The 26,199-nt window shown below is 34.6% G+C and overlaps 2 protein-coding genes and 4 non-coding genes across 8 annotated transcripts; 4 read left to right on the top strand and 2 right to left on the bottom strand.

Moving 5' to 3' along the window:
* Positions 1–1,605: 1,605 nt before the first annotated feature.
* On the top strand, positions 1,606–1,702 carry LOC112421506 (small nucleolar RNA Z157/R69/R10). The gene has a single exon (XR_003011832.1). It is a non-coding gene; the product is annotated as a small nucleolar RNA Z157/R69/R10 (small nucleolar RNA).
* A 49-nt stretch (positions 1,703–1,751) lies between these two features.
* Positions 1,752–1,837, top strand: LOC112421509 (small nucleolar RNA R11/Z151). Its single transcript, XR_003011835.1, has one exon. It is a non-coding gene; the product is annotated as a small nucleolar RNA R11/Z151 (small nucleolar RNA).
* An 87-nt stretch (positions 1,838–1,924) lies between these two features.
* Positions 1,925–2,036, top strand: LOC112421511 (small nucleolar RNA Z152/R70/R12). The gene has a single exon (XR_003011837.1). It is a non-coding gene; the product is annotated as a small nucleolar RNA Z152/R70/R12 (small nucleolar RNA).
* Positions 2,037–2,180: 144 nt separating this feature from the next.
* Positions 2,181–2,305, top strand: LOC112421528 (small nucleolar RNA snoR80). Its single transcript, XR_003011854.1, has one exon. It is a non-coding gene; the product is annotated as a small nucleolar RNA snoR80 (small nucleolar RNA).
* Positions 2,306–5,000: 2,695 nt separating this feature from the next.
* Positions 5,001–10,901, bottom strand: LOC25492103 (traB domain-containing protein). The gene is made up of 9 exons (XM_013600162.2): positions 10,425–10,901; positions 8,424–8,471; positions 8,245–8,304; positions 7,217–7,300; positions 6,973–7,077; positions 6,156–6,269; positions 5,951–6,051; positions 5,531–5,642; positions 5,001–5,282 (listed from the first exon to the last, which is right to left on the bottom strand). The coding sequence occupies exons 1-9, from the start codon at positions 10,884–10,886 to the stop codon at positions 5,154–5,156; spliced, it is 1,215 nt and encodes a 404-aa protein (XP_013455616.2). The 5' UTR covers positions 10,887–10,901; the 3' UTR covers positions 5,001–5,153.
* Positions 10,902–13,975: 3,074 nt separating this feature from the next.
* On the bottom strand, positions 13,976–25,968 carry LOC25492102 (zinc finger CCCH domain-containing protein 13). Of its 3 annotated transcripts, XM_039832861.1 has the most exons (13): positions 25,835–25,898; positions 25,587–25,764; positions 23,169–23,722; positions 22,948–23,061; positions 22,504–22,537; positions 21,143–21,284; positions 20,985–21,041; positions 16,391–16,488; positions 16,185–16,256; positions 15,842–16,056; positions 14,957–15,138; positions 14,540–14,737; positions 13,976–14,446 (listed from the first exon to the last, which is right to left on the bottom strand). In XM_039832861.1, exons 3-13 carry the CDS (start codon positions 23,221–23,223, stop codon positions 14,369–14,371), a joined length of 1,245 nt encoding a protein of 414 aa, XP_039688795.1. In that variant the 5' UTR covers positions 23,224–23,722; positions 25,587–25,764; positions 25,835–25,898; the 3' UTR covers positions 13,976–14,368. The 3 variants fall into 3 exon arrangements, with proteins under 3 accessions (XP_039688795.1, XP_013455612.2, XP_039688794.1); XM_013600158.3 differs by lacking the exon at positions 23,169–23,722 and having other exon boundaries at positions 25,835–25,968; XM_039832860.1 differs by lacking the exon at positions 25,835–25,898 and having other exon boundaries at positions 23,169–24,460; positions 25,587–25,721.
* Positions 25,969–26,199: the final 231 nt, after the last annotated feature.

Genomic DNA, 26,199 nt, shown 5'->3' with positions numbered 1-26,199 from the left:
TAGATTTGTTTAGCGTGGTTATTGTTTGGTGCTTCTTGGCTTCTTTTCGTTTGAGTACCTCTGGTACTCCGAGCCTAGCATCCTTTTTGCATTTTTTTCTTTTATTTGTATCTCTGTATTTGTACTATTCAGGATTTGATCCCTCTTTTTCTCTCTTTATATATTATTATTGTGCCATTCAAAAAAAAAAAAAAACTTATGTTTGCATTCGGATAAAAAATGAATTGAAATTTTAAGTCAGACATTTCGATAGATGCAGGCAAAAGAAAGAAAAAAAGGTATTTGTATAAATAGAATACAAATAACTAATCTTAAAAATAAAATAAAAAACTAATCTATCTAATTAATTTAAGAGATCAATAATTTTTTCAATTTTGCATTGACTGTAATAAAATTAAACATATCTAATCATTTTACATTGTGGTTACTGCTAGGGGTGTTTGCGATGCTGTTTGGAGGTAGAATAATATTGATTAAATTAGTGCAATATATTAAAAACTAACAAGGAAAATAACAATTCAATTTACAATACTAATTCTCTCAAAAAAAAATAAAATTTACAATACTAATAAAAAAATAAATAAGTATTGATATTTATAAAAATAAAATAAAAAATAAGTATTGATATTTACTTTTACGGTTCAGTTTTGAGAAAGTGATATGAAACCTAATCCGATCCTATCGGTTTTTATAAAACAACATCTAAAAGCATCCAATAATATCAAAATTTTTGCGGTCTTTGAGTTTTTTGGATCGATTTGCGGTTTTATTTTGGATCGGTTCGAATTTGAACATCCTTAGTCACTACTACATGGTAATTAAATCTTTAATTTAAATTGAATTATCTCATTCGTTTTTTTTTAAACAATGTTAATATTGTGTTTTGGACTGGACTAAAGCTCAATCCTTGACTGGAGCAATGTACCCTTCAAAGCTTATATGCATGCGGATCATAGTAGGAACATGTCCTAAATTTGATTTGATCAAAGGCCCACATGAATTCAAGACCGATCCAATGATAACTTCTCATAATACGCTTATTGGTATCAAGGGCCAAAACCATAGACCTACTATATAAAATACTAAGTCATGATGATATTAATTCAATTAATAAGTGGGAAAGTGTTCCCAATTGAAGTTGAAGGTAACTTTTAGAATTGTGGTTATGCGTTACATGTGCTTAGACAAACCAATTTGTGTCTTAGTTGACATTTATAAATACTTCTACCTTCATAAATTAGTTGTCGTTGGGGGTAAAAGCATAATTTTATAGTGTGGGTGAGCAATTTTTAAAGTGGAAAGAGCAATTTTCTAAAAGTAGTGATATGGGCCTCCAATTTGAAGCTTAAGATCCAAGCCCACACTAAGCTACCAAAACCTAGCAGTTCCGCCCACTCATTAGAAAACCCTAGTTTGAGCATCGCCCTTCACTCCACTGCCTATATATTCTAAACTACAGCCCCATCTACCCAGCAACAACTTCTCCTTCATCATTTCTCATCTGCATTTTTTTTGTTTTTTTTTAGTTCTTCTGATTATCAAATACTGAAAATCTTAATTTCAATTAGTTTTTGTTTTGTTTCTTATGTATTTTATGTTGAATATTATTGTGCGGTGATGATACTTATGTGGACTAGAGTTTCTGATCTGGGAATCTTCACCCAGAATCTGATTACAACCCCTTGGCTGTCTGAGCACACAATTTTCCAATATCAATGATAATTATTTTCTGTTAATTTTTTGTCTAATAGTGGCTTATGATGATAATATACCTTATCTTAGCGGATTTCAGTGAGATTTTATATCAATGATCTGAATGTTACACACACTGAAGCCATTCTTTTTATATAATTTTTTGTTTTTCAAAATATTATAGTTTTGAATCATTTGTTATTTGTTCTTCTGATATAATTATATGTTAATTGGTGCTATGATGAGATAAAAACACCAAGGAAGTGTTTATGGGCAGTGGACAAAATCGTAAAGGTTTTGCCGTGAGCTTATTTTTAAAACGACTTCTCCTTCCACTGAGCACTCTATAAATTTCTTGTGATATTTATTTTTATCTTGAGTTTGTATTACAGGTTCTGACCTCATCGAATTACAACATGGAATTTTTAGTTCAAACATTAATTATACATCTATATTGTTTTGAAACATGTTAAGTATTGCGTCCATTTACCAATTCTGAAGGATAAATTGTTCCTTTTAGTGTAATGGCTCGGACGCCAAATTGATTGTGTGGTGATCCTGATTGATGGGTTTTATTCAATACCATTTGGTCTTGGAAACGCCTCATACATTATTTCTTGTATATCATTTTAATGTGTTTTTGTTTACCTTTCAGAAAAGGGATATTAATTCACATTTTGACTTAAGTGTGTACTAATTGAGTTTCTGTTTCTCAAAGGAATACATGGAGATTCTATAGTATTGAGGTGAAGTCTTCGGGAAACAATGTGGCATTGGGTTTGATGGCAACTGTAGTGCTTTTACTTTTTACTGATTGTATTTATTGTAAAATAATATTGTGATCCACTCTTCTGAGTTTAATGTAGATTGATGTTTTTTTTGTATATAAGCAGTTTTCTTATTGATTAATATTATTGATCACGAGTGAATAAGATGTGCAAAGTGGCTTTAAAACATAATTACACATACGATGATTCAATTACCCAACCAAAGAACAAGAAATAAACTAACATTATTAATCTCATAAACATGAAAATATCATAATGTAAATATCAACATAATTCCATAGACTCTATCAGTCTCAAATAATCCCAAACGTCTTCCAAATTAAGGAGAATCTTCTTCACTAAATTGTTTATAAATCTTCCAAATTATGTCAAATAGTATGAAAGATTTATCGTATACATCATTTAATTAATACCAAATGTTTATAATTTTAAAACTATCACATTTTTGCTCACGGAGTTTATCATCTAAAAGTTATTATATAAAAAAAAAAAACTATCACCATGCCACATGCTTTGAATTGCAATTTGATCAACCAAGTTTCACAATTTTGTCGATTTGGTGTCCCTATTTTAAAATATGTCGGTTTTGATCCTTTCAACATAGTGATGTGGTATCTGATCTGATGATGAAAAAGATCAACATCAATAAAATTTTATTTAAAGTATTATTTTAAACATGTCGTATCACCATATTAAATAGTTGATGGAGAGACCAAAACCATCCATTTTAAAAATAGAGGAGTCCATTCCACAAAATTGTAAAAATAAGAGTGTGTTTGGATGAGGTAATTGAGAAATTTTGAAGAATTTAGAATTCTTGGTAATTCAAATGATTCAATTGCTTTCATTCCTAAATATTATTGTTTGGATGAAGTAATAAAAAAATTATTGTCATCATTTTTAGGCAACTTTTATAAATTTGATTTTTTTTGGGCCAAATTTGAAAAATAAAATTAGGGGTCAATTTGCAAATTTCAAAAATTTGAGGGTCAAATTATAATTTTTGAAAAAATTTGAGGGGTTAATTTGCAATTTTTTATAAATTTATTGGGGTCAATTTGGAAATTTTGTAAAATTTGAGGACCAAAGTGCAAAATTTGAAAGATTATAACAATGAAGAATTTTGAAATTCTTAACTTTTAGGTGTCATTTGAAATTCTCTAAATTTAACTTGAACAAAATACTTCATAAATTTTCATCATTTTGAAAATTCTTCAAATTCTTAATCCAAACAATGGAGTTCACATCAAAGTATTTAAATTCCTTCAAAACATTACATTCCGTCAAAACATTCCCCCATCCAAACACACTCTAAAAGAATTAAAACTACATTTAAGCCTTTAAGAAAAAGGGAAATTGTTGGAATTAAACAAAAAATGTCTATTGCTAAAAAAAAAAACAGAAAATGTCTAAACCTCAACGTTGTTTCAACTTTCAATGATATCAAAAGTGATTGTGATGATGCAATTGATCTTAAAGGTATTTATCTTTTCTTGTACAAGTGTGCATGAGTTTAGCTCAGTTGGTTTAGACAATGTATACAATATACAAGGTCTAGGGTTTAAATCCCGAAAGTGCCGTCAAATGAACAAAGTAGCGTCTACAATGAAGCGTGCGCTTGCACCAAGCAAAAATAGCAAAGCATTCTCTTTGTTTGATGTAACAATCCTACCCTGGAATCAAAATGAACTCCTTTTTTGATCAAGTAAAATGAACTCTAATTATACTAGTTGGAATCTATTCATGTAAAGCTTGTGTTAAACTAAATCCTCTTGTAAACTTCCACAGAAATCATTACAAAGATTCTGCAAAGTTCTCCTATCTCCCAAGGACACATTATTGTGTTTATTTGGAGGATTGCAACTTTGCAAAGCATTTCAGATTGATTTGCAAGAGTTGTTGTAATGGTGGGCAAGAGAGACTAGGGGACTCTTAATATTTGGTCATTACTCTCATCTTTGCGTACGAATAGCCACGATTATGATTGTTGCACTTATATTTCGGCCGCCATGGCATCTGGCATTGAAGACCATTCTGCACTTTGGTCTTTCCCTCACAACCAGAAAATATGAAGCAAAAACCAACAATTTTTTTTATAGTATTGTAAATCCATCAATTTGCTGACATGGGTTACATTAAGATTCAGATGTACACTATTTAACTATTTTTCCATATATAAAATCAACTCATCTGAATCAAGGTTATTCAAATTATCTTCCACTTGGCATCATTACCAATTTTAATATTTGCAAAATTCTCTATCCCCATCTAACTCCTCCACAAACTATGTCAGTATAGAAAATGAAATCAATGTTCAACTTGATTCCAGTTATACTGTTTTTTTGTGGAGTTAAAAATCACTTTTGCTACCACGTCTTATTCTATTTTGTTTTCAATATGCAATACATATTGCATACTACCAAATATTTTGTTCAATCTGATTTTAATATGTAAATGTAAACGCTACCAATGTGATTGTGTATGATTTGATAGGGGTTAGGGGGTGAGGGATGACAATGCTTGATCCAAAAAAAATAAAACAAATTAAATTAAATGGCTTATGCACCAACTTTGTTGATGATGGTATAACTTGACTCAACATGTATACATTTCAATTCATATACCAAACGTTCCTGAAGATGACAATCATGACAATGTCTCTACCTAAAGAAGTCATTTCTTGCATGAAAGATAGATGCCTGATATTATGGCAACCCCAGCCACGCCAACACCTACAGATGTAAAGACTCTCATTGCAGAGATAGCTGGTTTGGGAGATGGAACTGTCATAAGATCCTTTATCTGTTAACAATATGGTACATTGCGGTAAGAAAATCTGTCAATCACTAATATAATAAGAATGATACTACAATTTTGAATGACAGAAACAACAAAGCACGTGTGTGTTAGGATCGGTAAAATAGAAGTGTCTACGAATACTTTTTGAGCTAAATATACATATAAATTCCAAAGTATTTGCTTTGAAGTGCACCCATGACAGACTAGCATTTATTACGATTATATAACAGAATAACTGAATGTTCACATACCACAACAGGTTGCTTCCAATTCTTTTTCATTCCTTGTAGATGCCCCTTTCCAACAACAGCCACAACTGATCTGCTCTCACTTGCCACTTTTAATAACGTGGAGGACATGTACCTGGATAGACGCAAAATAGATAAATCATACATAATATAAGACACGACATAAATACATAATTTTACTATTAATTGCACCAATGAAGAGACTTTTTAGTCTAAACCCCACGATGCTAGTGCCCTAGTTAGTTTTAAAAGGCATAACTGGATGATATCAGCCCCAAAATAACTCTACAGTATGTTCAATTCAAAAGTATTTATGTATCCTATGCTCTGAAACAAAAGAGGCACTTGGTAAGAAGTCCAAGTGACACGAGACAGACACCATGAATGAAACTTTTAAGTTTAACTATGTGCAATAAAACTTACTGATCTCGTTCATGGACAAGGGTCTCCATTAAAGTTGGAAACTCTTTACTCATTTCTTGAATAACAAGAGTCAGCATGTCACTGTCATCCATTTCCTTCAGCTGCAGACGCAAAGCAAACCCATGTTAGGGTATATACACAAGAACTTTGCACAAAAATGATCAATTCACGCTTATCACTAGTGTATGAAGATCATGACATATACCATGTTATTAAGATCATCAGAGCTGGGTAAAAAAACTGCTTGGAAAAGTAAAGAGTACACCAATTTTGTCTTGTACCAAAGTGGCATCTTACTCCATGTTCTCTTCAATGTAATCTGTCTTGATCCAAATCAAAACCGATTAATACAGTAATAAGAAACTTCTAAAACATAATCATACAATTAAACCAAGCTGAAAGCACTTTGATAAAACTGCAAATATTGAAAAAAATAAATGAATAAAACTTCTACAAAAAAAACACAAATATTTTGTTTTCAGTTTTCCCCTTTCATTCACTATGCTACCAAAGTACATATCAATATTTCTCAAATAACTATAGAAATATTTTCCGATAAGCATTTTAAGCAGATTCATAAGTTGAGGAAAAAGACAGATTTATGTTGGAGGGTTCAAGTGTTACAGAGTAGGCCTTTATGCAATAGTGAGAAAACTATTAAAACAGTAGGCTATGTGACATGGTGGTAGTCACTATAACAGCCTTTTTGCTTACAGCTGTGATGAGACACCATACACAGTGGATCTACTCTCCAGATCCCATAATGGTGTGAGCATAATGCATTATGCCCCTTATTTAATATGAAGTGTATACGACTACAGAAATAGCACAAAGGAGATGTGGGAAATTCTTACAGCAGAGAGCGAACAAAAAAAAGTGATGCATGTATACTACTACTACTAGTAGCCTAACTAAAGATTCAAGAAAACATCAAAAACTGAAAACATGCTAAGAATGGATAATACACGACATTATGCATATGTAATATCAGTGGCTTTTCCTAAAAAAAAAATGTATCCAACCTGTACAGGGCGGTCACCGAGTATCACCCTGCCACCATACTTGATTGCTTCTTCATATGCCACACGAAACTCAGACCCAGGAAAGACCTCAAGCTTACTGGCAATCTGTCAGGTATTCATGGGAAGAAAAAAGCATCGTACATGAGAAATACAGTACATCATTCTTGAATAAAAAGGAATGAACGATTAATAGTTGAAAATGTAATAGGGATGATAAATATGATTGTCAAAAACAGAAACATGCCTTGGCAAGGAACCAGCCATAAAGTACTTCAAACATGTTACGGTTTTTCTTCAACAATTCAATCATTTCTCTCATAGTAGGTACCTGAATGAAAATAAATAAAACTGAATGAGAACCAACATTGTGATGAATTTATAGTTGAAAAATATTTTATAGACCACTAAAATGATTACAATTATAATTTTATTACTAAAAGAAAAGATGATTTTTGGCCTTCTTTATTATACACAAAGAAGAATAAAATACTATTTAAAAATAAAAAAATAAAATACTCATAAGTTGCAAGCTTAAAAGTTTAAAAAATAAAGGTAAATGAGTAAAGATATATTATAAAAAATCAAATATGTAAAATAATATGACGATGATGATCATCTTTTAGTGAGTACAACACCAGTAAGCAATAGAAATATTCAACAATCATATACTTAACCCTTCAACCCTGCACTCATCTACTGAAGCATGTTGATATTCAACATCAGTGACATATATTGAATTGTTTTTACTTCCAAAACTGATATTATTGGGATTTGATGATGCTTTTTACTCCAAACGTAATTTTAGCCTTAAATTTAATGTTAAACTCATTTTTACGTGAATGTACGAAACAACAAAAATTACTTGTTTGGTTAGAGGGGAGGGGAGCAAAATCCCTGCGGAGCTAATTTTATACCCCTCCAAACATGGGGGTTTTGGAGGAAAGAAATATTGATTTACAATTTAGACTCAAATATCTTTTTATTTAACACGACCTTAAATATTACAAAGGTGGAAAATGTAATTTTACACTTCCCCTCCCCACGTCAAACCGAACAGACCCTCTCCTGCCCCTCCATAAACCTTTCCCCCTGTTGATCCAAATAGACCCTTAACATTCAATTAGGTATTAACCAAAATCAATATCCGTAATCGAAGAACCAAACACAGGTCCTGTTTTTTAGTGGGACCCACGAAAATTTGCTCTAGAAAGAGTGTACCAAATAGTGCATAGCAAACCTTGCTCATTGTAAAATAAGTTTAAAAGTAGAGACCTTAAGATTTTGAAGGGTAAGCACTTGCACACGACTCGAGCACAATTCAAGGAAGACAGCCTGCAGCAAACAAAAGCCAACCATATGCTTTCATCATTAAAAATGTACAAGTAAAAGAAAGGGAAACAGCATGAAATCAAAATCAGGCAGCTCAGCCTGGAGTTGAAAGGGAAAAACACCTCTGGTTTCAGTAAACTGACAATAGCTTGAACTTCTTTGCTTGATTCCTGCAACATAGTTCAACAAAAATAGTAAGCATTAACTCTATCATTTCACCACCATTTCAACGGTAGTGAATTCAATTGGGACGACAACGACCAAAGTAAATGCCTACATTTTGCAGCAGTATCAAGGTTTACAACCGCAATTTAGAACTATGCATTTTACATAACAAAACAAAAGGCAATTCCAATTGAAATGAATAAAAACACAAGAATATAATTAGAAGAAGTCAGCCATTTATTTTTGCAAAGAAATAACACAATAGAATTCCAATTGTTATCGGCGGCGAGAAGTGATCATGGAGACATTTAATCACAGTGATGCTAATCAAATCCTATCCATGCCAATTTATAGTGAAGTACTTGAGGATGAATATGTTTGGAAATTAACTCAATACAGCGAATATAGTGTCAAATTGGCTCACTATTTCATAACGGAGCAGCTTGTGGATAACAGAGATCTCCAAATGAATGGTAACTGGACGAAATTGTGGGGACTAAGAATACCACAGAAGGTGACTGTTTCTATGGTGTGCGGTTAGGGGCTGTCTTCCTACACGACAACAACTACAATCACGGGGAGTAAATTGCTTGGATAGCTCACTGTGAGAGTTGCTAAGAAAACGATTGGCATGTTTTTTTTTTTTGTTGTAACAAGGTACAGGAAGTGTGGGCTGAAGCAGGTTTACGGTCTTTTATTCAATGATGGCTGGACATTGCGGATGGTTTCATATCGTTATTTTTTCACCTGCTGGCCATGTTGCATCAGCACCACATGCAGCAGTTTGTGATGGCCTTTTGGTGTTATATGGAAACAAAGAACGAGAAACTGTGGAACAATGTGGAGCTATGCTCGTCTGAGTCATACAGATCGCACGTGACAGTCCGCGGCAGTGGCAGCAGGTTCGGGATTATGCAGGGAGGGGGGCTGGTGCCGTCAGTGGTAATTCAGGACTGAAATGGGAAAAACCAGCAATATGACAAGTCAAGTGCCACATAGATGTGGAAATCTTTAAGCACCAACGGTGATTTGGAGCAGCAATGTGTTTAAGTGGCGATAAGCGTGAATTTATATAAGCGAAAACATCTTGGTTCCACGAGTTGTCACCTCCACAAAGCAGAAGCTTGGGGTCTAGAGGAAGCTATGCTTTGGCCTAGTGAAATGGGTATTACTACGGTGTCAATTGAACCTGATTGCCAGCAAGTGGTAGATCACATTCTTGGTACATCCAGCCCTTTGTCCTTAATTGTAAGCTCCATCCTATATTATAAGCACCTATTGAGAGATAATATTTGTCGCTAAAAGTAATCTCTCTCATGTTTCTAGACTTTTTTTTACAAACATAACCCTAATTAATACTACTACTGTGCTTTGGAATATGAAAAGTCAACTGTAAATACATTTATTCACACAAAGGGTAATTTAGTAACAGTCATTCCCAAAATGTACACATTAACTACACTACCAACTTCCTGCAGCTACAATAAGAATAAAAAATTACACATAAATGAAAGGCAAGCAGATAACAAGTTGCGCGGCTAACCCTTTACAGACGGCAAAATCAATCCTCTTAACTACATCCATATGGAGTCAACAGTTGCTCATACGAAAGGACCGAGGGAGTAGTTCCCAAGTTTTATATTATATTCAATCTTATATTAAAACTATCATTATAAATGAAATCAGTTGAGTTGGTTTTTGTATTGTAAGTAAAACCCTAATTCATTGTTATGAATGTAGACAATGAAAAACACAATGCAACTAACACGTGAATACTCACACGTCAACGCTGATAATAATTTGAGAAAATGACATAAATAGTAATTATGTGTCGGTGTCGGATGCATACATCAGGAGACACCTAATCAAACCTAATCCGATGAGTATCCGTGCTACATGGAACTAACATACAAAAAAACATAGCAAAATCAGAATCAAAATCAATAAAAAGAATTTACCTCAGAAACATGAGCAGTACCAACCAAATAAACATCGCAAACACCACCTTCAGCAGAAGATTCACAAGACAACACAATTACATTCCTCGACAACTCCTCAGGAAGCGTAACTTTCTGTCGATCTGAATCCACCGCGGCGACGGCGTCTTCTCCGGCATCCGGAGGAGCAGACGAAGCTGCTGCATCGACGGAATCCGAAGAATGATCATCGATCCGAACCATGCTATCGGATAAGCTCTCCATTTTGAGATCGTGGATGTGAATGAAGTCTTCGACGGCGGCGGCGGGGGTGGCGGAGGAGGAATCTGGTGGATGCGCGTCCATTGGAGGTAGGGTGTGGGTGTGGGTGCGGCGGAGGGTTGTTGAAAAGAATTGGGGGATGATGACTGTTTTCTTGAGATGGTGATGAATGAAAGGCGCGAGTTGGGGGAGTTGAGTGCGAGTGAAGAGGTGGTGAGTCATAAGCAAATGAATTGAAAATTGATGAATATTGTCATTAAAATATAGAGAAATGATATTTGAACGACCACTGTGACAACTTTCTCTCTTATATTCACGTTATATTCTTACTCTCTCTTCTTTTTTCTCTCTCTATTATTTTTGACCAATGAAAAGAGAGAAAATGAAGGTTGTCAAGTAGGTTGTACCAAATTATTGTTCAAATAGCATTCTCTAAAATATAAGGGTGGTACCTATTGGAATTATTCTTTCTTTTTGCTTTATTTATTTTTTTTACCAAATTCTTTGCTTTTTTGTTGGCAAATACTTGGAGTGATTCTAAAATAAATTCTAAAATAATGTATGCAAAAACAAGGATGAAATGGTAAATTATAATTTCAATTGTTTTGTGGAGCATAACTCAGTTGATAGAAATATTACAATAAATGAAGATCGATGTTCGAATTAAACCCTCGTTTATTTTCAATTTAACCAAAGGAATTGTTTCATGATATGTTATATCACGTTGAAGAAGGGTTTCACCATTGATTAGAGTTTCATTAAGTTTGAGGGATTAATTTCTACATTTATACGTTAATAATATCCGATTTATAATATAAAGAAAATTAAAATCACGAGTTTAATATAATGTACGCATGAGTCCGAGTTCGAATTTTGACACCTCATTTATATCTAGTTACCTAGGCTTTTGAACCAAAAAAAAAAGAAGACAATTAGGCTTGCCTAATGGGGTTAGCCGACCCTAAAGGGATAGCAAGGCCAAAATTATTGAAGTTTCTATTAATAAGTCCAAAATTATTATTAAAGTTAAATATATATCATTGAGTAAATAGTCAATTACCCCCCTGAAATTGTAACTTTCGTCAAAAACCCCCCTGAATTTTGCAAAATGTCAAAAACCCCCCTGAAATTGTCAAGCGTCTGTCAATTACCCCCCTCCGTTAATTTCCTCCATCCAACATGCTGATGTGGCCGTTAACTGCCACGTGGCACTGACACATGGTCAAAAAAGTCATGCCACGTCATAGGGGGGTAATTGACTATATTTTTTTTTTTTTTTGAAAAAAATCTGATTTTTTTTTTAAATGTGATTTTTTTTTTCTTTTTATAATTAATATTTGTGCCACCCACTGAACATGCAAATACCCCCCTGAAATTAAACATTTATGAGCAAATACCACCCTCAAATTTAAAATTTATGTAGCAAATATCCCCTCAAATTTATAACTTATATGCAAACATCCTTTCCAAATGTAAAACTTATATGCAAATTACACCTTGAATCATAAAACTTTAATGGTTAAGTAAAACTTATTCTTAATCTATAATTTAATATATCTCTAATAACAATAAAAAAGAAAAAAAAATCACATCTTTAAAATAACATGGAAACAGAGATGCATATGCATCAAAATGTTGTGTTTTGAGAGCAAATAATTGCAGATCCTACAGAAAAAAAAATTAACAAGGATTTGACCAAGACATATATATAATATATGAAGGTAAATTTGGTAGTTATGGCAAAGTGTAATTACAGCGGGAAGTTAAATTTTCTCCAACAACAAAAGTGTAATGGCAATAATTTGTCATCATTTCGAGCAACACCATTAGGCCTTAACAAATAGAGAACTAGTGGTGTGTTCCGTGGGAACCCCTGAAGGAGCATAGCTAGAAATATTCCCAAACTCTTGGCCAAAAAACAGTTCTACGTGAGCCTACACACAACCATCCATTCATGCACCAATAACCTCTCCCCCTTTGTTTTATTTTAAAGATGTGATTTTTTTTCTTTTTTATTGTTATTAGAGATATAGTAAATTATAGATTAAGAATAAGTTTTACTTAACCATTAAAGTTTTATGATTCAAGGTGTAATTTGCATATAAGTTTTACATTTGAAGAGGATGTTTGCATATAAGTTATAAATTTGAGGGGATATTTGCTACATAAATTTTAAATTTGAGGGTGGTATTTGCACATAAATGTTTAATTTCAGGGGGTATTTGCATGTACAGTGCGTGGCATGACTTTTTTGACCATGTGTCAGTGCCACGTGGCAGTTAACGGCCACATCAGCATGTTGGATGGAGGAAATTAACGGAGGGGGGTAATTGACAGACGCTTGACAATTTCAGGGGGTTTTTGACATTTTGCAAAATTCAGGGGGTTTTTTGACGAAAGTTACAATTTCAGGGGGGTAATTGACTATTTACTCATATATCATTAGTTTCTATTTTCGCTATTTTTATTGAGCTAACGCTTGTAGATTATCAACGATATTTTATAGAAATTTTACGTGTAAATTACAAATAATATTTTATATAAATTGAGCCATTTTAATATTTAAGAAATAATAGTTGCTATTTTCTTTTGGGTTTTCCACAAAGTTCTTATGTTAGAGGTATTCATATTTGATATATTATCGGCCAGGAATAAATGTGGACACTTCTCTAAACTTAAATTCAAACCTTAATTCGTCATATTATGAGAGACTATCCTATTTTGATAGACTCAACCTCGTTGGTGCAAGTTGAACATGTTTTCACCAAAATTGGACATATAATATGAATATCCCTATACTTCGGTTCGTTATGGCAGGAGTCTTACCTCTCTTGCTACTCATGGCGGGCGGTAAATGTTGGTATTTTAATACTCCATCCGTCTAATTTTTTGTCAGTCGTTTCAAAATACCAATGCAACAATTATTATTATTTCTATCAGCATACTTTTATTTATTAAATTTTACTTTATTTAATTACTCCATTAACTACAATTAATAAATGTGTTTTAGTAAATGTTACTATTGCATCATTGAAATTAACATAATTAATAATTTATTTAAGAATCACACGCAACTGAAAAACAACAATTAAAATAAGATGAGTGCACAAAGACGATTTTTTTTTTCTTTTTGACGAGCATGAAATTGAATAAGTATTGTAAATTTTACATTAATGGAATGTAAATTATTTGTTTCGAGAATTATTTTCCACCCAAGAATAAAATTATATAACCCTAGTAACAAGGACAAGGATACAAATTCCCCATCCAAATATTATCAGAAATCTAAAGAGATAACTTGCAACAAACACTAAACTAGTAAAAGTAACTTGTCATTTTCAGCTTATTTCAACTTATGAATAAAAAACATTACATATTGGGTTCTTTAAAACCCCAAAAAATGACATAGGCATGTGAGGATTATATAGTGCAATCATTCATGACTTCAACACATCCTACAGTCAATAGACACTTAGCTTAAGCACCACCACAAATGTCATAAACTTATGCACTGTAACTAATTAATATTCACCAGCACAGAATACATCAGTACATCCATGCAAAGAAAAGTACTAAAGTAATTTGTTTCTTGTTCAACTATCTTGCATCCTATCCTAATAGAAAAGCTTTCTCCAACATATTCATGCTTTCAATATACTAACTTTGAACCACCAAAACAAAAAGCTAGAAATGGCAAACACTAATTAGACCGTGTCCACATGCGCTTCTGCTGCTCTTTCATCAAGACCATCCACGTCCACATTCTCGTTTTTACCCTCATACTGCACATTAAGTAAAAGTGCTATTACAAATGCATGCTACAAGTTTCTAGCTTTTAAGGCAGTAAACAAAATGTACCTCAAAGAAGAACTAACCTGTGAATAATTGTTGCGGGGAATCAAATCTGGGGTAAGCATGAGAGATATGCCCTTCACCTGTAATGCCATTCCATTATCATTTTCTGTCCTTGCAGTTTCATTGGTATCAGTTCCGTTATCATGCTCAATATCAACTTCCTCATCAACATGAGCTGCCATGCTGGTTGACGGCACTTCAATCCTGGATTCCTTCGGCTGTATGTTCATGGTTATGAATGGAAAAATGTCATTGATAATGACCACGGTAACCTTTTGAAAATCTTATGTAGTGCAAGATAAAAAAACTAGCTGTTTAATGTATGACTGTAACAAAAGAAACCGGCATCACAAAAAGAATGCAACATATAAAAACAAGCTTCGTTTTCTCAAGAGCCAGCAGAGGCAGAGCTGCCATGGAATTAATTGAATTAGTACCCTTTCTGAATGAATGTTGTTAGAAGAATTCCATATTCCTTTCTTGTGTTTTCCTTCAAGATCTTGGTGCCTAGATACTTCAATTCCATTGTCAGGGGCCTCCTCACAACTCTTGTCAATCGATTGAGCATACAAACTCAATCGAGTCCGCTTTCCGCTTCTTGCTATTTCCACTGAATGCCCTGCATGCACGTTTGGAAGACGTCAGCAAAATAATAAAAGTGCATTTCCAATAACCATGCCCAGTGGCAAGATTAAAGAAAAAATTGAAGCATATTATTTGCACTGCAAAGAACAACATTAAACATGTCAAAAGAACTGAGAGCAAATGTGCTTATGTCCAAATAAAATTATTAGTATATTTAAGCAAGCAAACAATCAAATATTATCCAAATTCAATTACCAGACCAACTGGTTTAAAACGACAATCAAAATCTGTAATAAAATTTAGAATATGTGTCTTTGCCTCTTTGGCAATCAGCAATGTATAAGCAATCTTCCATATACTCTAGTGCAAGGTCGGGAAAAATTACATATTTACTTCCATATACACAGACCTTTATGTTCTTTTTCAATATGAAATGAAACGAGAATACGAGGATTGTGTTAAAATTTTCCGTTTATAATTAACAACTATTAGCAACATCTAAATTTTTTAAAAACTAAAGGTCCAGAACCATACAGGTTACAAAACATAATCCCTCAACAGCCAAATCTACATTATTCACAATATACAAAAAGTCAGATACTAACTTCAATTATAAGTTGTCTGAATATATCCATCCCCCACACAGATGAAAGACATTTTCAGTTTTGCATGTTTTGCTTAGCAAAGGTCACATTATTTCTGAAAATCCAAAATAACTATATTTACCAAACTACTACCTTGTTGTAACTCTTCCACAGAATCTCGTTCTGCATGCAGCCTTTTTCTGCAAGGCGATCCGCCGTTCTGTTCCAAATTATGTTTGGTAATTGGAGGAAGACCAGTATTCTCACCATTGCTTACAATATCAACGCTTAAATCTTCCTCATCAGCACCAATTCTAGAAATGTCTGAGAAAAGCTGATCTCCGAACCTTTGAAGTCGGACCTGTGATCTACATACAAAACAATCAAATTAAAAACAAATATCACTCCCAAAAAATTAAAGAAAGAATGTATCTGAGAAAACAAAGCGCGTCAAATCATATGAATTGATTGAATTCATACAAATATCATAACTTGCCTCTTTAGTTCATCTTGCAACTCCAATTTCTGATTGTGCATTCGAACAAACTTCCTTATTTTTGAAGTAATTCTGGATTTTACATAAAATAAAATAAAAATAAATAAAAATCAGGAAAGAGAATAGCAATTATCAAGAATTGTCAAAATAATGGAGATGGACAATAGAAGATATATCAACATATACACTCTAAAACATTCCAGTACCTTTTATACTCCCCATCCTCTTTGTTTAACTGAGCCTCAAGTTCCTGAATTCTAGAATTAAGGCTATCCAATTCTTGAACACTCTCATCCAGGCAGACCTTCAAAAATATACATTTGTACATTGCAAGTCAAAAAGTCTGAATTGAATTTAATCCAATCTTAAAGTGGATAAATATTTCAACTGAAAAAACGAAGGATTTTCTTTTCACATTTTTTCAGGGAAATGGATAGCAAGTTCAATTTCATTAATATTCTCAAGACGGTAAATGAAACAACTCCCAAAATCAGTATCAGATTTAAGCCTCAAAACAAAGACTTGAAATCACAATTGAATACCCTTATAAGATGATTTTGCCCTCCAATTTTTCCTCTCTGAACAAGGATGCAACTGACAAAGTGAGTACTCAGCCAATCTATTTAAAAAAAAGCATGATTAAGGAGTGCACAAGTGTGCCTTATGGATTCAGCTTGGCAGAAGCAAATTTCTTTAAAGTATTTTATGAGTGTAAATATATTCCGTTACACTGTTATTATTTCCTATCTATTAGGCTTTCATAGTTGCCTTAGGCAGAATGCCTTGATTCTATAAGTCTAACACAATGGGATCATGCTTCTCTTTGTTCTCTTGTATGTACTTGTAAATCCCTTGTGACTTATTCATATTTGGGTTGGAACTAGAGATGTCTCTGGTTTGATCCCTAATTTTGGTCTCCCGTTTCACTCATTTTTTCTTAAGGTTTTAGCTGCTGTAAGCATCAAACCTTAGGCTAGTAATTTGTGGAGCATTTATGGACTCCGGGTGAATTTTTTCAAAGTTAATCTATTCAGTATAAACCTGGAAGTCAGTAGTTAGGAACCCATCCACTGCCCATTTTAAGGGTCGGACCAATTGTTAGGAACCCAAGAATTGGATTCTTTAGAAAGAACACTTATATTAAGAAATATGATAGAATAGGAGAGAAATCTCTCCTCCAAGGGTTTCCCCTTCACAATAGAGTTACTACTCTTAACAATATTTATAGGAGAATGCTAATGAGTGCCCTTGGGGCATTGGTTAAAGTACTAAAATAAGTAACTCTAAAACAAAAAGTTGTGTAAATATTGCCAAGAGAAAATAAAAATTTGTATTTCCAAGACAAAGTTTCTACTAATGGATTCCTTAACCATTGCCCTTAGGGCACTGGTTAGCAAAATCCATATTTATAATATTCAATAATGATCAACTCTACATTGTATTCCCCTAGTTATACTAACACCCCCAATTAACTAACTGATTTCTATAACAACTCTTAACTACTTTAACTACACTAATTGGCCATTATAATATATCCTAACAAATATCAAAAGAAAGCTTCAATTCTTCATTTGAATTAAATTTGCATTGAACTTTGTTTAACATAATCATTTATTTATTTATTTTTTTTGAATCGGCAAAAATTTATTAAACATCCGGTCCCTGCACAAGACGAACAGAGACCGGTGAAGTACAAACAAAAGGCGCTGTATATAGGCGGAACACCTGAATACAAAAACTCCAACAAAGACACCCTTGCAAACAACATCCAAAAGGACACCACCCCACTTGAAATTGACACCTAGACAACCGACCACAGTAAAACGGCATCCATAACACCCATCATCACTACTCTCCCCCAAAAGAAAACTAATCCTCAACACCCAAACTGAGCCACTTCCACCTTTTCTAAAGATCAAAAGCCTCCACCACCGCACAATCTCCGGTCCACCGAAAGAAACACCTAAAAAAGCCCAAAACCAAACTAGAACCAAAGAGCTGACTCCCGATCTCGAATCAAAAGCGATCGGCCCACCAAACTTCAGGATCAAATCGGAAGGCCACCACACCCCCGGACCACCAGAGAAACACCAAAGCCAGTCAAAACAAAATTGCAGTAAGACACCAGCTCCCGATCTCGAAGCAAAATAATCGGCCCACCAGCATCCAAAACACAAAAAGTAAGACAATCGGCATGATATGCGGTTGTGCCAAAACGTCAATCAAATCAAAAAAAAGGAAGCTGCTCAGCTCGAAGGACACCCATCTTCAAAGCACCCAAAGCACAAACAAGAGTAAGCGACAACGGGTATGGACCCGAAAAACAAAGGCGGCCTCCACCAAGGAATCACCCACAACAACCACCACAAAAACACCCACCTCCTAACCACCCCCATAAAAAGCTCCTGTCCGCAATGCATTCCACACCAGATCCAAAAACGAACCACCACTCCTCCCCATCACCACCACCACAAACTATCCCGCCAAACCGCCTCACCAAGAAAACAGACGGCCACACAAACACAAATTTAGAGGAAGACTAAAACCAACAACACAACATGGGCAGCGACGCCGGTTTGAAGTGGAATCACAACCCAAATCGTATAAAGACGGCCGCCGGTGACAAGGAAAAGGCACCACCATCAGCACACCCCACCACCGCCACCACATCACTGCTTAACACCACCACACATCACCACCACCTCCACACCACGAAAAAAACAGCATTGAACCACCGCAACTGCTAAACCCCACCACCACCGCCTCTCAAAATACCTCCAAACAAAAACTTAGCCAAGACAGATCCACCACCAAGCCTCACACCACAACCAACAGTGATGGACTGCAAAAGGAAAACCGGCCACAACAGAGAACGCAAATATCAAAGATGGAAAGAGGGTTTGGCCTGTAAAACAGAGACGACCAGTAACAACAGCAAAGCAACGACGGACTGGGTGGAAAGCGTCACCGGAAAGAGAAAACACAAGAGGGAGCCATCACCACGAAACCTCCAAAACCGAGGCCAAACACACCACCACCACCAAGATCTATAACAGATCAGGACAGAAACCGAAAAAAAAAACAAGAAAAAACGGACACGCCGGCGCCGCCACAACACCAGCCGTGACCAGCGGCAGCGCCGCCCACCTACAGCACACAAAACCCTCCGGCGAGGCGGAAGCACCACTGCCTGGCCCACTCCGACCGCAGCAACACCAACCACAGGGGAAGAGGACACAAAACCCCACTCCGACCACAACAACACCAACCTCCGGCGAGACGGATCAGAGAACAAGGACATGCAACCGCTGGACGGGGAGAGGGTCACTGATGGCGCGGAGGTTGAACCTCATCGCACCACCACACCAGAGATCTACATCGGAAGAGCAAAGATTTGGATTTGAGGAGGGAGGCGAAGAAAATATCTAGAGAGAGAGGTTAGAGAGAAAAGTCTAGAGAGAGAAAAATTATATAGGTGTCTGGATTTGTTTAACATAATCCTTATGTTTTGTTTAATGTCAAAAAATACTTGTAAGTTTATATAACACCACATTAAGGCTTAATTAATGCTTATCACTTTTTCAAAACATAGACTACAAAACCTAAAGACTATCCCTTTCATTAAAAAATTATCCACATAACTACAGACTGCATATGTCTATACTGCAGTAGTATTGGAAGGTCATAAACTACTGAGAAAATTTCGGTATTGTAAACCAATGTTTTTAGGTTCCAAACAACAAAGACATAACATGTGCTTTGTTTTACGTTTACTGCAGTTTAAAATCAAAATTGAATAGGACATGGTGTGAAAAAAATAGAATATGAGAAATGCTATGGTCAAACCTTTTAACACACTCCTATAACACACTCCAATTATAATTTGCCACGTCATTCACTTCATTTAACTCCTTTACTGGTAACCGGAACAACAAGTTTCTAAACATTTTTTTTAACATTTTTGTTCTTAAATTTTTTGACTGTAGCTCGTCGTTCTCCTTGACTCTTCTCTTCCAGATCTAACCATCTCGATCCGTATCCTTCCGATCTAGTCGTTGTTTTCTTCTGTAAGCCATGTCATCTCAGTTTTCTTCCAACCTGACCATGATTGCTTCTTATTCGTATGGCGAGCTTTGTCTCTTTTTTGCCGTGGCTGACCCATCTTATATCTATCATCTCTGTAGTTCAGTTATGTTTTTTGTTGCAGAATTTTAATTAGGCTTCTCTTTTCTATGGTAAGTAACTTTTATTTTTCACTTGGTTCAATTTAGTGACAAATTGTTATTCATTATAGCAACAAATTCAACATACAAGGAACAAAATATGAAGGACTCGGCAAGCAAATTAAAATTGGATCTCTTTTGAAGCTTCTATGCCATGTTCGTGTAATTGGTTAGTGTTTGGGCTAAATTTTGCAGGACGATTACGGTACAATTATGTGCTTTTCAATTGCATGTAAGCATCGACTGGGTTTGTGGAAGGTTCATGAGAGAAGATGAAAGAAAAGTTAAAATCTGATTTAATAATAAAATAAATAATAAATGGTAACATTGGAAAGAAAGATGAAACAGGTTATCAGGTAAAATGAATTAAAATAATGGATGACATGGCTAATTATGATTGGTTGTGTTAAAAGAGAGTGTTAGTGGGTGTGACCCTAGCATTTCTCATAGAATATTTTAGATGCTTCAAGAGAATTAAACCAAATGACACAAGAAAACAAGATGGTCAATTCTATTTGGGATTTTTGCTAGCATCGAGAGTGTGAAAAAAAATGCAATTACAAGAGACAAAACTAACCGATAGTTGGGATTTTCGGTTCTCAAGAGTTTTGATATCAGAGTGTACTTTCTTCAGCTGTAAACATTTCCAAGAATAAAAATAAACATGTGATTCACAGAACAAACAAGAGAATGTATTGGATATATTTGTGAAAGAAAGATTAAACAATTTCTAACCTGATCCTCAAGAGTATTTCTAGAACCAGAGGAAATCATTTTTTCTTCTTTCACTGGATCATTAATTCTCTCAGAGACTTTTAAACTTCCAGAAATATCACTTTGGCCACTGATATCCTGTTTTCTCCGATGTCTTCTGTCACTGCACCAGGAGTTGCTAATGTTTATGCTAAATCATAGACGAGGATGTGAAACAAAAAGAAATATTTGATGTGCAAATTAAAGGTTGGCCCTGACGGAGATATTACATTCATAAAGTAATTTTGCATGCTGTCAGCAAGGATTATAATGGAATGAAATTAAATGGTTCTATTTTGTACTATGCTCTGTTTTCAAATGTTCCAAACATAGAATAGAATTCCATGTCTCATCTGAACACATCTAGCCAATGCCAAGTGTATTGAGAGTAAGAATACATTTCAATTAAACAAACTCCCTGAACAAGTCCTAGGTATCAAACCCCGTAACTAAAATTACAAAAAAACACTTAAACAATAAGCACATCATCCCACAGCAAATAAGTTTCATGAAGTATAAGTTGACAATTAATATCAAAAACCAATGAACATAATACCATGGACTAACAATTACAAATGATATATAATACAAGGACACCGGACAGGACACAGGCATAGACACATCGACACGGGTAAAATTTTTGAAAAAATAAATCAATTTAACGTAATAACACGAGGCATTAATTCATGGAGACAAAGTATATATTTGTCACATCTGGCATTTTTTGCATGTTTATACTGAATTCATTCATTTCTTATTTATCATTCATGAGGCATTAATTTTTTTTTTTTTTAAAAGTCTCCCCCAAGGTAGTCAAGAACGAGTCCCAGCACGTAGGATCGCACGATCGTATGTGCCACAGCACCTCGACCGTGCTTCGGTCCTACTTACGAACCGTGTTTTCTCTGTTTTGCTCTGTTTCCTCTGTTTTCTTTGTTTTTTGCCGTTTTTCTCTGTTTTATTGCTTGGTTCCTCTGTTTTTCCTCTAATATCTCTGTTTTTATGCTTGGCTCCCCTGTTTTCCCTCTATTTTCCCTATATATTTCTCTCAATTCTATCGACAACCTATCGATCCTACTTACGAACCGTGTTACGTTCCTCGTGTTTACGTTCTTTCACCGGCCGACCGATCCTACGTAGGAACTCGTTCCTGACTACATTGGTCTCCCCCCATCCTTCTCTAATATCCTACCCCCTTTCAAAGTTTGTCTCTCTCAAGTATGTCAAAAGTAGTAGAATAATTTAATATGAACATTCAAGAAGAACAAAAGTAGTAGACAACATTGGCAACAGAAATGAAAGGAGAAAAACAAGTGTCAAAATTATTCATGTTAATAATTTACCTTCTTTTCTCTGGAGATCTCAGTGGACTATATTCTGCGATTTCAATTCATGGAACATTAGGAAAGAGAAAAGGGTATCATTAAATAAAATAGTATGTGCAATCTTTGTGAGTATGCCGTGTGAGAGAAGCTTTCATTTATGCTAGCTATAACTTCACAGTGAAGCAATGAACACTCTACTTCGCTTACATAATCCACGGCAAGTTAGAGTGAAATAGGACACGTCGCAGACAATATCTTGTTTAAATATCTCTTAAAAATGGTAATATCAGATACATTCAAGATTTAGAAGAAATCAGTCTCACAAAATATAAAATTGCTATCATGGATAAAAAAAAAAACTTTTTCAAGTGACTTTGAATCTTCCTCTCCATGGTATGACTAAACTAAAAAATGATACTAAAAACAACGAGAGCAAGCAGAAATAAGGATCTTGTGTCTAACCGCGAATGGTCTGCCGACCTCTTGCCTCTCGAGCCGGTGAATATCTTGGAGGTGATAAATGCCTTCTATCAAGTTTATCCCTCAAGTCATTGTTACCTAAATAGTCTCTCTTTCCTGCAATAAGAAAATAAGCTTTAGTATTGCAGACCAAAATCAAAAGCAACGGATATTTCAGAAGCTAAAAACAGAGCACATAAACTGATTTTGAAAACCAAGCTTACCAATATCAGGAATAACAAGAGAAATATAATAATGAATAGTATAAGTGCCTCCCATGTAAGAGCAAAAAGTAGATAGAAAATATCACCCTCATATTATGACAGATATAGTAAAACCATGTATGTAGCTTATATCTTTGAAGTGTAATCAAGGTAGCAATGGATTAACAACAGTTCACATCTTCATCTTGTTGAGAAGTATGACATAATATATAACCTTGAATGGAAAGTCATATCCAAGATGCTTAAGAAATAAAGATCCATCCGAAGGCTATGAGATTTGATATCTACTGATATCATCTGTGTTAATAATTCCATTTTGCCTATGTCCATGTAGCCATGAAGTAACAGCCAAAAGGAATATAATAAGCAATATCATAAGAGCCAAAACGAAGTAACAGCACAAAGGAATATCATAAGATCCACACTTAAATAGTGGAATTCATATATGAATTGATTGGGAAATTCGTTGAACTCTTCTGATCGAAATAAGAAGCTAGCAGATAGCCAGATACATCCATGTAAGCCTGATTAATATCCTTCAGGAAACACTTGTTCTGCATATTTATGGAATGAAGCATATAAAACATTGCCAAGAAAATACTATGTCAAACAACACCAGCATTGCCTCTAAGATAAACCAATCGGAAGAATTCATTGCGAAGAATTTATCATTTAAATGAAATATCCGCACTGCTGGACATGCTACAATCAACAAGATAAAGTGGACAGATGTCCTATCGTTGAAATTGAACATATCAATTCGACATTAATCCCACATGCCATGTGTAATTGCATATGAATGCTTTGATATCTTCTTTCACAGAATCAATGGACGTATGGACCATATTATTAGATAAGCATCCAGATCCTCTGTTTTAAGAGTATTGAATCCAGATAAAGAAATGGAATAACAGTGTGCCGACTAAACAAGCTGGAGATGTGAATTAATTAGATTACAGGAGATGCCGATAATGTGTCACCACTATATAATTTATTTCCTCAAATTTTCTTCATGCAATGCTTCATTTTCTAATCATTAGTCAATTTTCCCCATGCAAGTTAAGTATGTTATCATAAATATGAGATGTAACTCAGACTCCCCATAGATTAAACTTATATCATGAATAATAATAGACCAGCTTGTGCAGAAGTCATGGTACAAACACAAACAGACACAGGACTAGTGGACTACAAAATAGTCCAAGGACATATCTACAGCCATCTATGTATGCAAGAAGATACAAGAAGAGCTCTTCAAAATGTTTGTAAGTTCATCATTCAGGAATATTCTTCTGAACTCGGCAATCCAGAAAAGAAATATAGTTTGTCAGGTTCAAGAACCGAGTTATAAAACAGGTACAATACTTACACTGAAGTACACCGAAATCCAAACAATATAATTGAAGTGCAAATTGATTACTGAATTATAGTCATAATGTAAGTCAACCGTGGATCGCAGAAAATAGTGGTTTGTTCAAATTCTGTTACACTACAACCTATAGCCACAATAGCCGCTATTTGATAACACTTTGTACTAAATATTGTACCGCAAAACATTAGTTCAAATTCCGCTACGCTATAGTACGTATTTGACAACACTAGATTTAGTAATTGAAGTTCTATATTTAGGCCCATTTTGGATAAACAACTTAGCTTCCAACTTATAGCATAAACATTTATCATGATACGCAATTTCTAAAATAAAAGATAAAATAATTTTTTTTTATAAGCTATAAGTTGTTTTCATAAGCTATCTTGGAGAGCTTGTAAAACTAAGTTGAAAACAACTTAGAAACATCTTATAACATGTCATAAGCCCTTTTTATAAGTTCTTGCAACGAGCCTCACTAGTGCATAAACTCAAATAAGTCAATCCAAACAGGCCCTTTATGCATCCACCAAACATCCCTCAACTAAACTATTAAACCACCAAGTTCACCCCGACAACCTAGGATACTCTCAAATAGGGGTCCCCAAGATTATGGATATTTCAAAAAGATCTCTGACTATGTGAAATTTTACTCATATAAGTCATTACAAGAGTATGTTAGAGACTAAATTGATAGTAAGCGGTTAAATACAGCGACAAAATTGATAGTAAGTTGTTAAATATACCAACTTGACAGTTTCAAGTTTCACAATTAGACTTTGAAGTAATCATAATCTCAGAGACCTATCTGGGAGCGCTATACAAAGTCGGAGACTAATTTGATTATTACTCTTCAACTAACATTAACGGATTAGTTCACTAAAAGAAAGGGCCCGGTACACTAAAGCTTCCGCATACACAGGGTCTGGGAAAGGGTCCCACCATTTTTGGTGTATTGTATGCAGCTTTACCCTGTTTTAATTCACTCACCCAAACAAATCCAACCCTACGTCAACAAAAACATGGCAAAAGAAAGATCGAAAATTCACCATTATAGTTGGATGAAAATCGTCGAAGCTCGGTATTCCCATGTGCAAAAGAACAGTTCTGGCGATTACAACGACCATTCTGATAAAGCGCACATAACTTCGTCTTGAACTGCTTTCGTTGATCAAACATCTTCAACTTTGAACAATTCGATGGGAAATTTTCCAAGTTGCGCCGAGCCTGAGAAAAAAGGAATGAAGTAAAATTGAATAAGAAAAAAAAGGGTTCGATGGGAGCATGAAACTTTTACCTTGAAGAAGTTGAAGAAGAATGAAGGAGTGAAGAAAGAGTGGAGAAGTAACGCTGAACACTGGTACAGCTGCTCGTGGACTTGACTCTTTGCATTTCGGGTAGACAAGTGGTTAAATACCATACCCAAATGTTTTTTTTGTGTTTTTTTTTTTTTTTAGGATTAATAGATTTTTACCCCTTATAATATATTAGGTTATTTCTAGTTTTCACCTCTGTAAAATTTTTATTTTGATTCACCCCCTGTAAAATATTTTTGTTTTGATTTACCCCCTTAATAGGTCAAACAAAAACGAATTGTTTGGCCTATTAAGGGGGTAAATCAAAACAAAAATATTTTACAGGGAGTGAATCAAAATAAATTTT

This window comes from Medicago truncatula, chromosome 4, assembly GCF_003473485.1.
Source record: "Medicago truncatula cultivar Jemalong A17 chromosome 4, MtrunA17r5.0-ANR, whole genome shotgun sequence".
Classification (NCBI taxonomy): Eukaryota; Viridiplantae; Streptophyta; class Magnoliopsida; order Fabales; family Fabaceae; genus Medicago; species Medicago truncatula.
Note: the sequence above shows the minus strand (reverse complement) of the source record. Positions and strands in the feature narration are given on the sequence as shown.

Excerpts from the sequence above, each read along its gene's own strand:
- LOC25492103 (XM_013600162.2), bottom strand. The coding sequence starts at position 10,886 with ATGACTCACCACCTCTTCACTCGCACTCAACTCCCCCAACTCGCGCCT. Across the intron at positions 6,270-6,972 it reads TCGGTGACCGCCCTGTACAG|ATTACATTGAAGAGAACATG; the intron begins GTTGGATACATT and ends GGATCAAGACAG. Across the intron at positions 6,052-6,155 it reads CTGATGATCTTAATAACATG|CTGAAGGAAATGGATGACAG; the intron begins GTATATGTCATG and ends TTGCGTCTGCAG.
- LOC25492102 (XM_013600158.3), bottom strand. The coding sequence starts at position 25,957 with ATGGTATTTAACCACTTGTCTACCCGAAATGCAAAGAGTCAAGTCCAC. Across the intron at positions 25,765-25,834 it reads TCTTCTTCAACTTCTTCAAG|GCTCGGCGCAACTTGGAAAA; the intron begins GTAAAAGTTTCA and ends CTTTTTTCTCAG. Across the intron at positions 22,538-22,947 it reads AGGTCGGCAGACCATTCGCG|AATATAGTCCACTGAGATCT; the intron begins GTTAGACACAAG and ends TTGAAATCGCAG.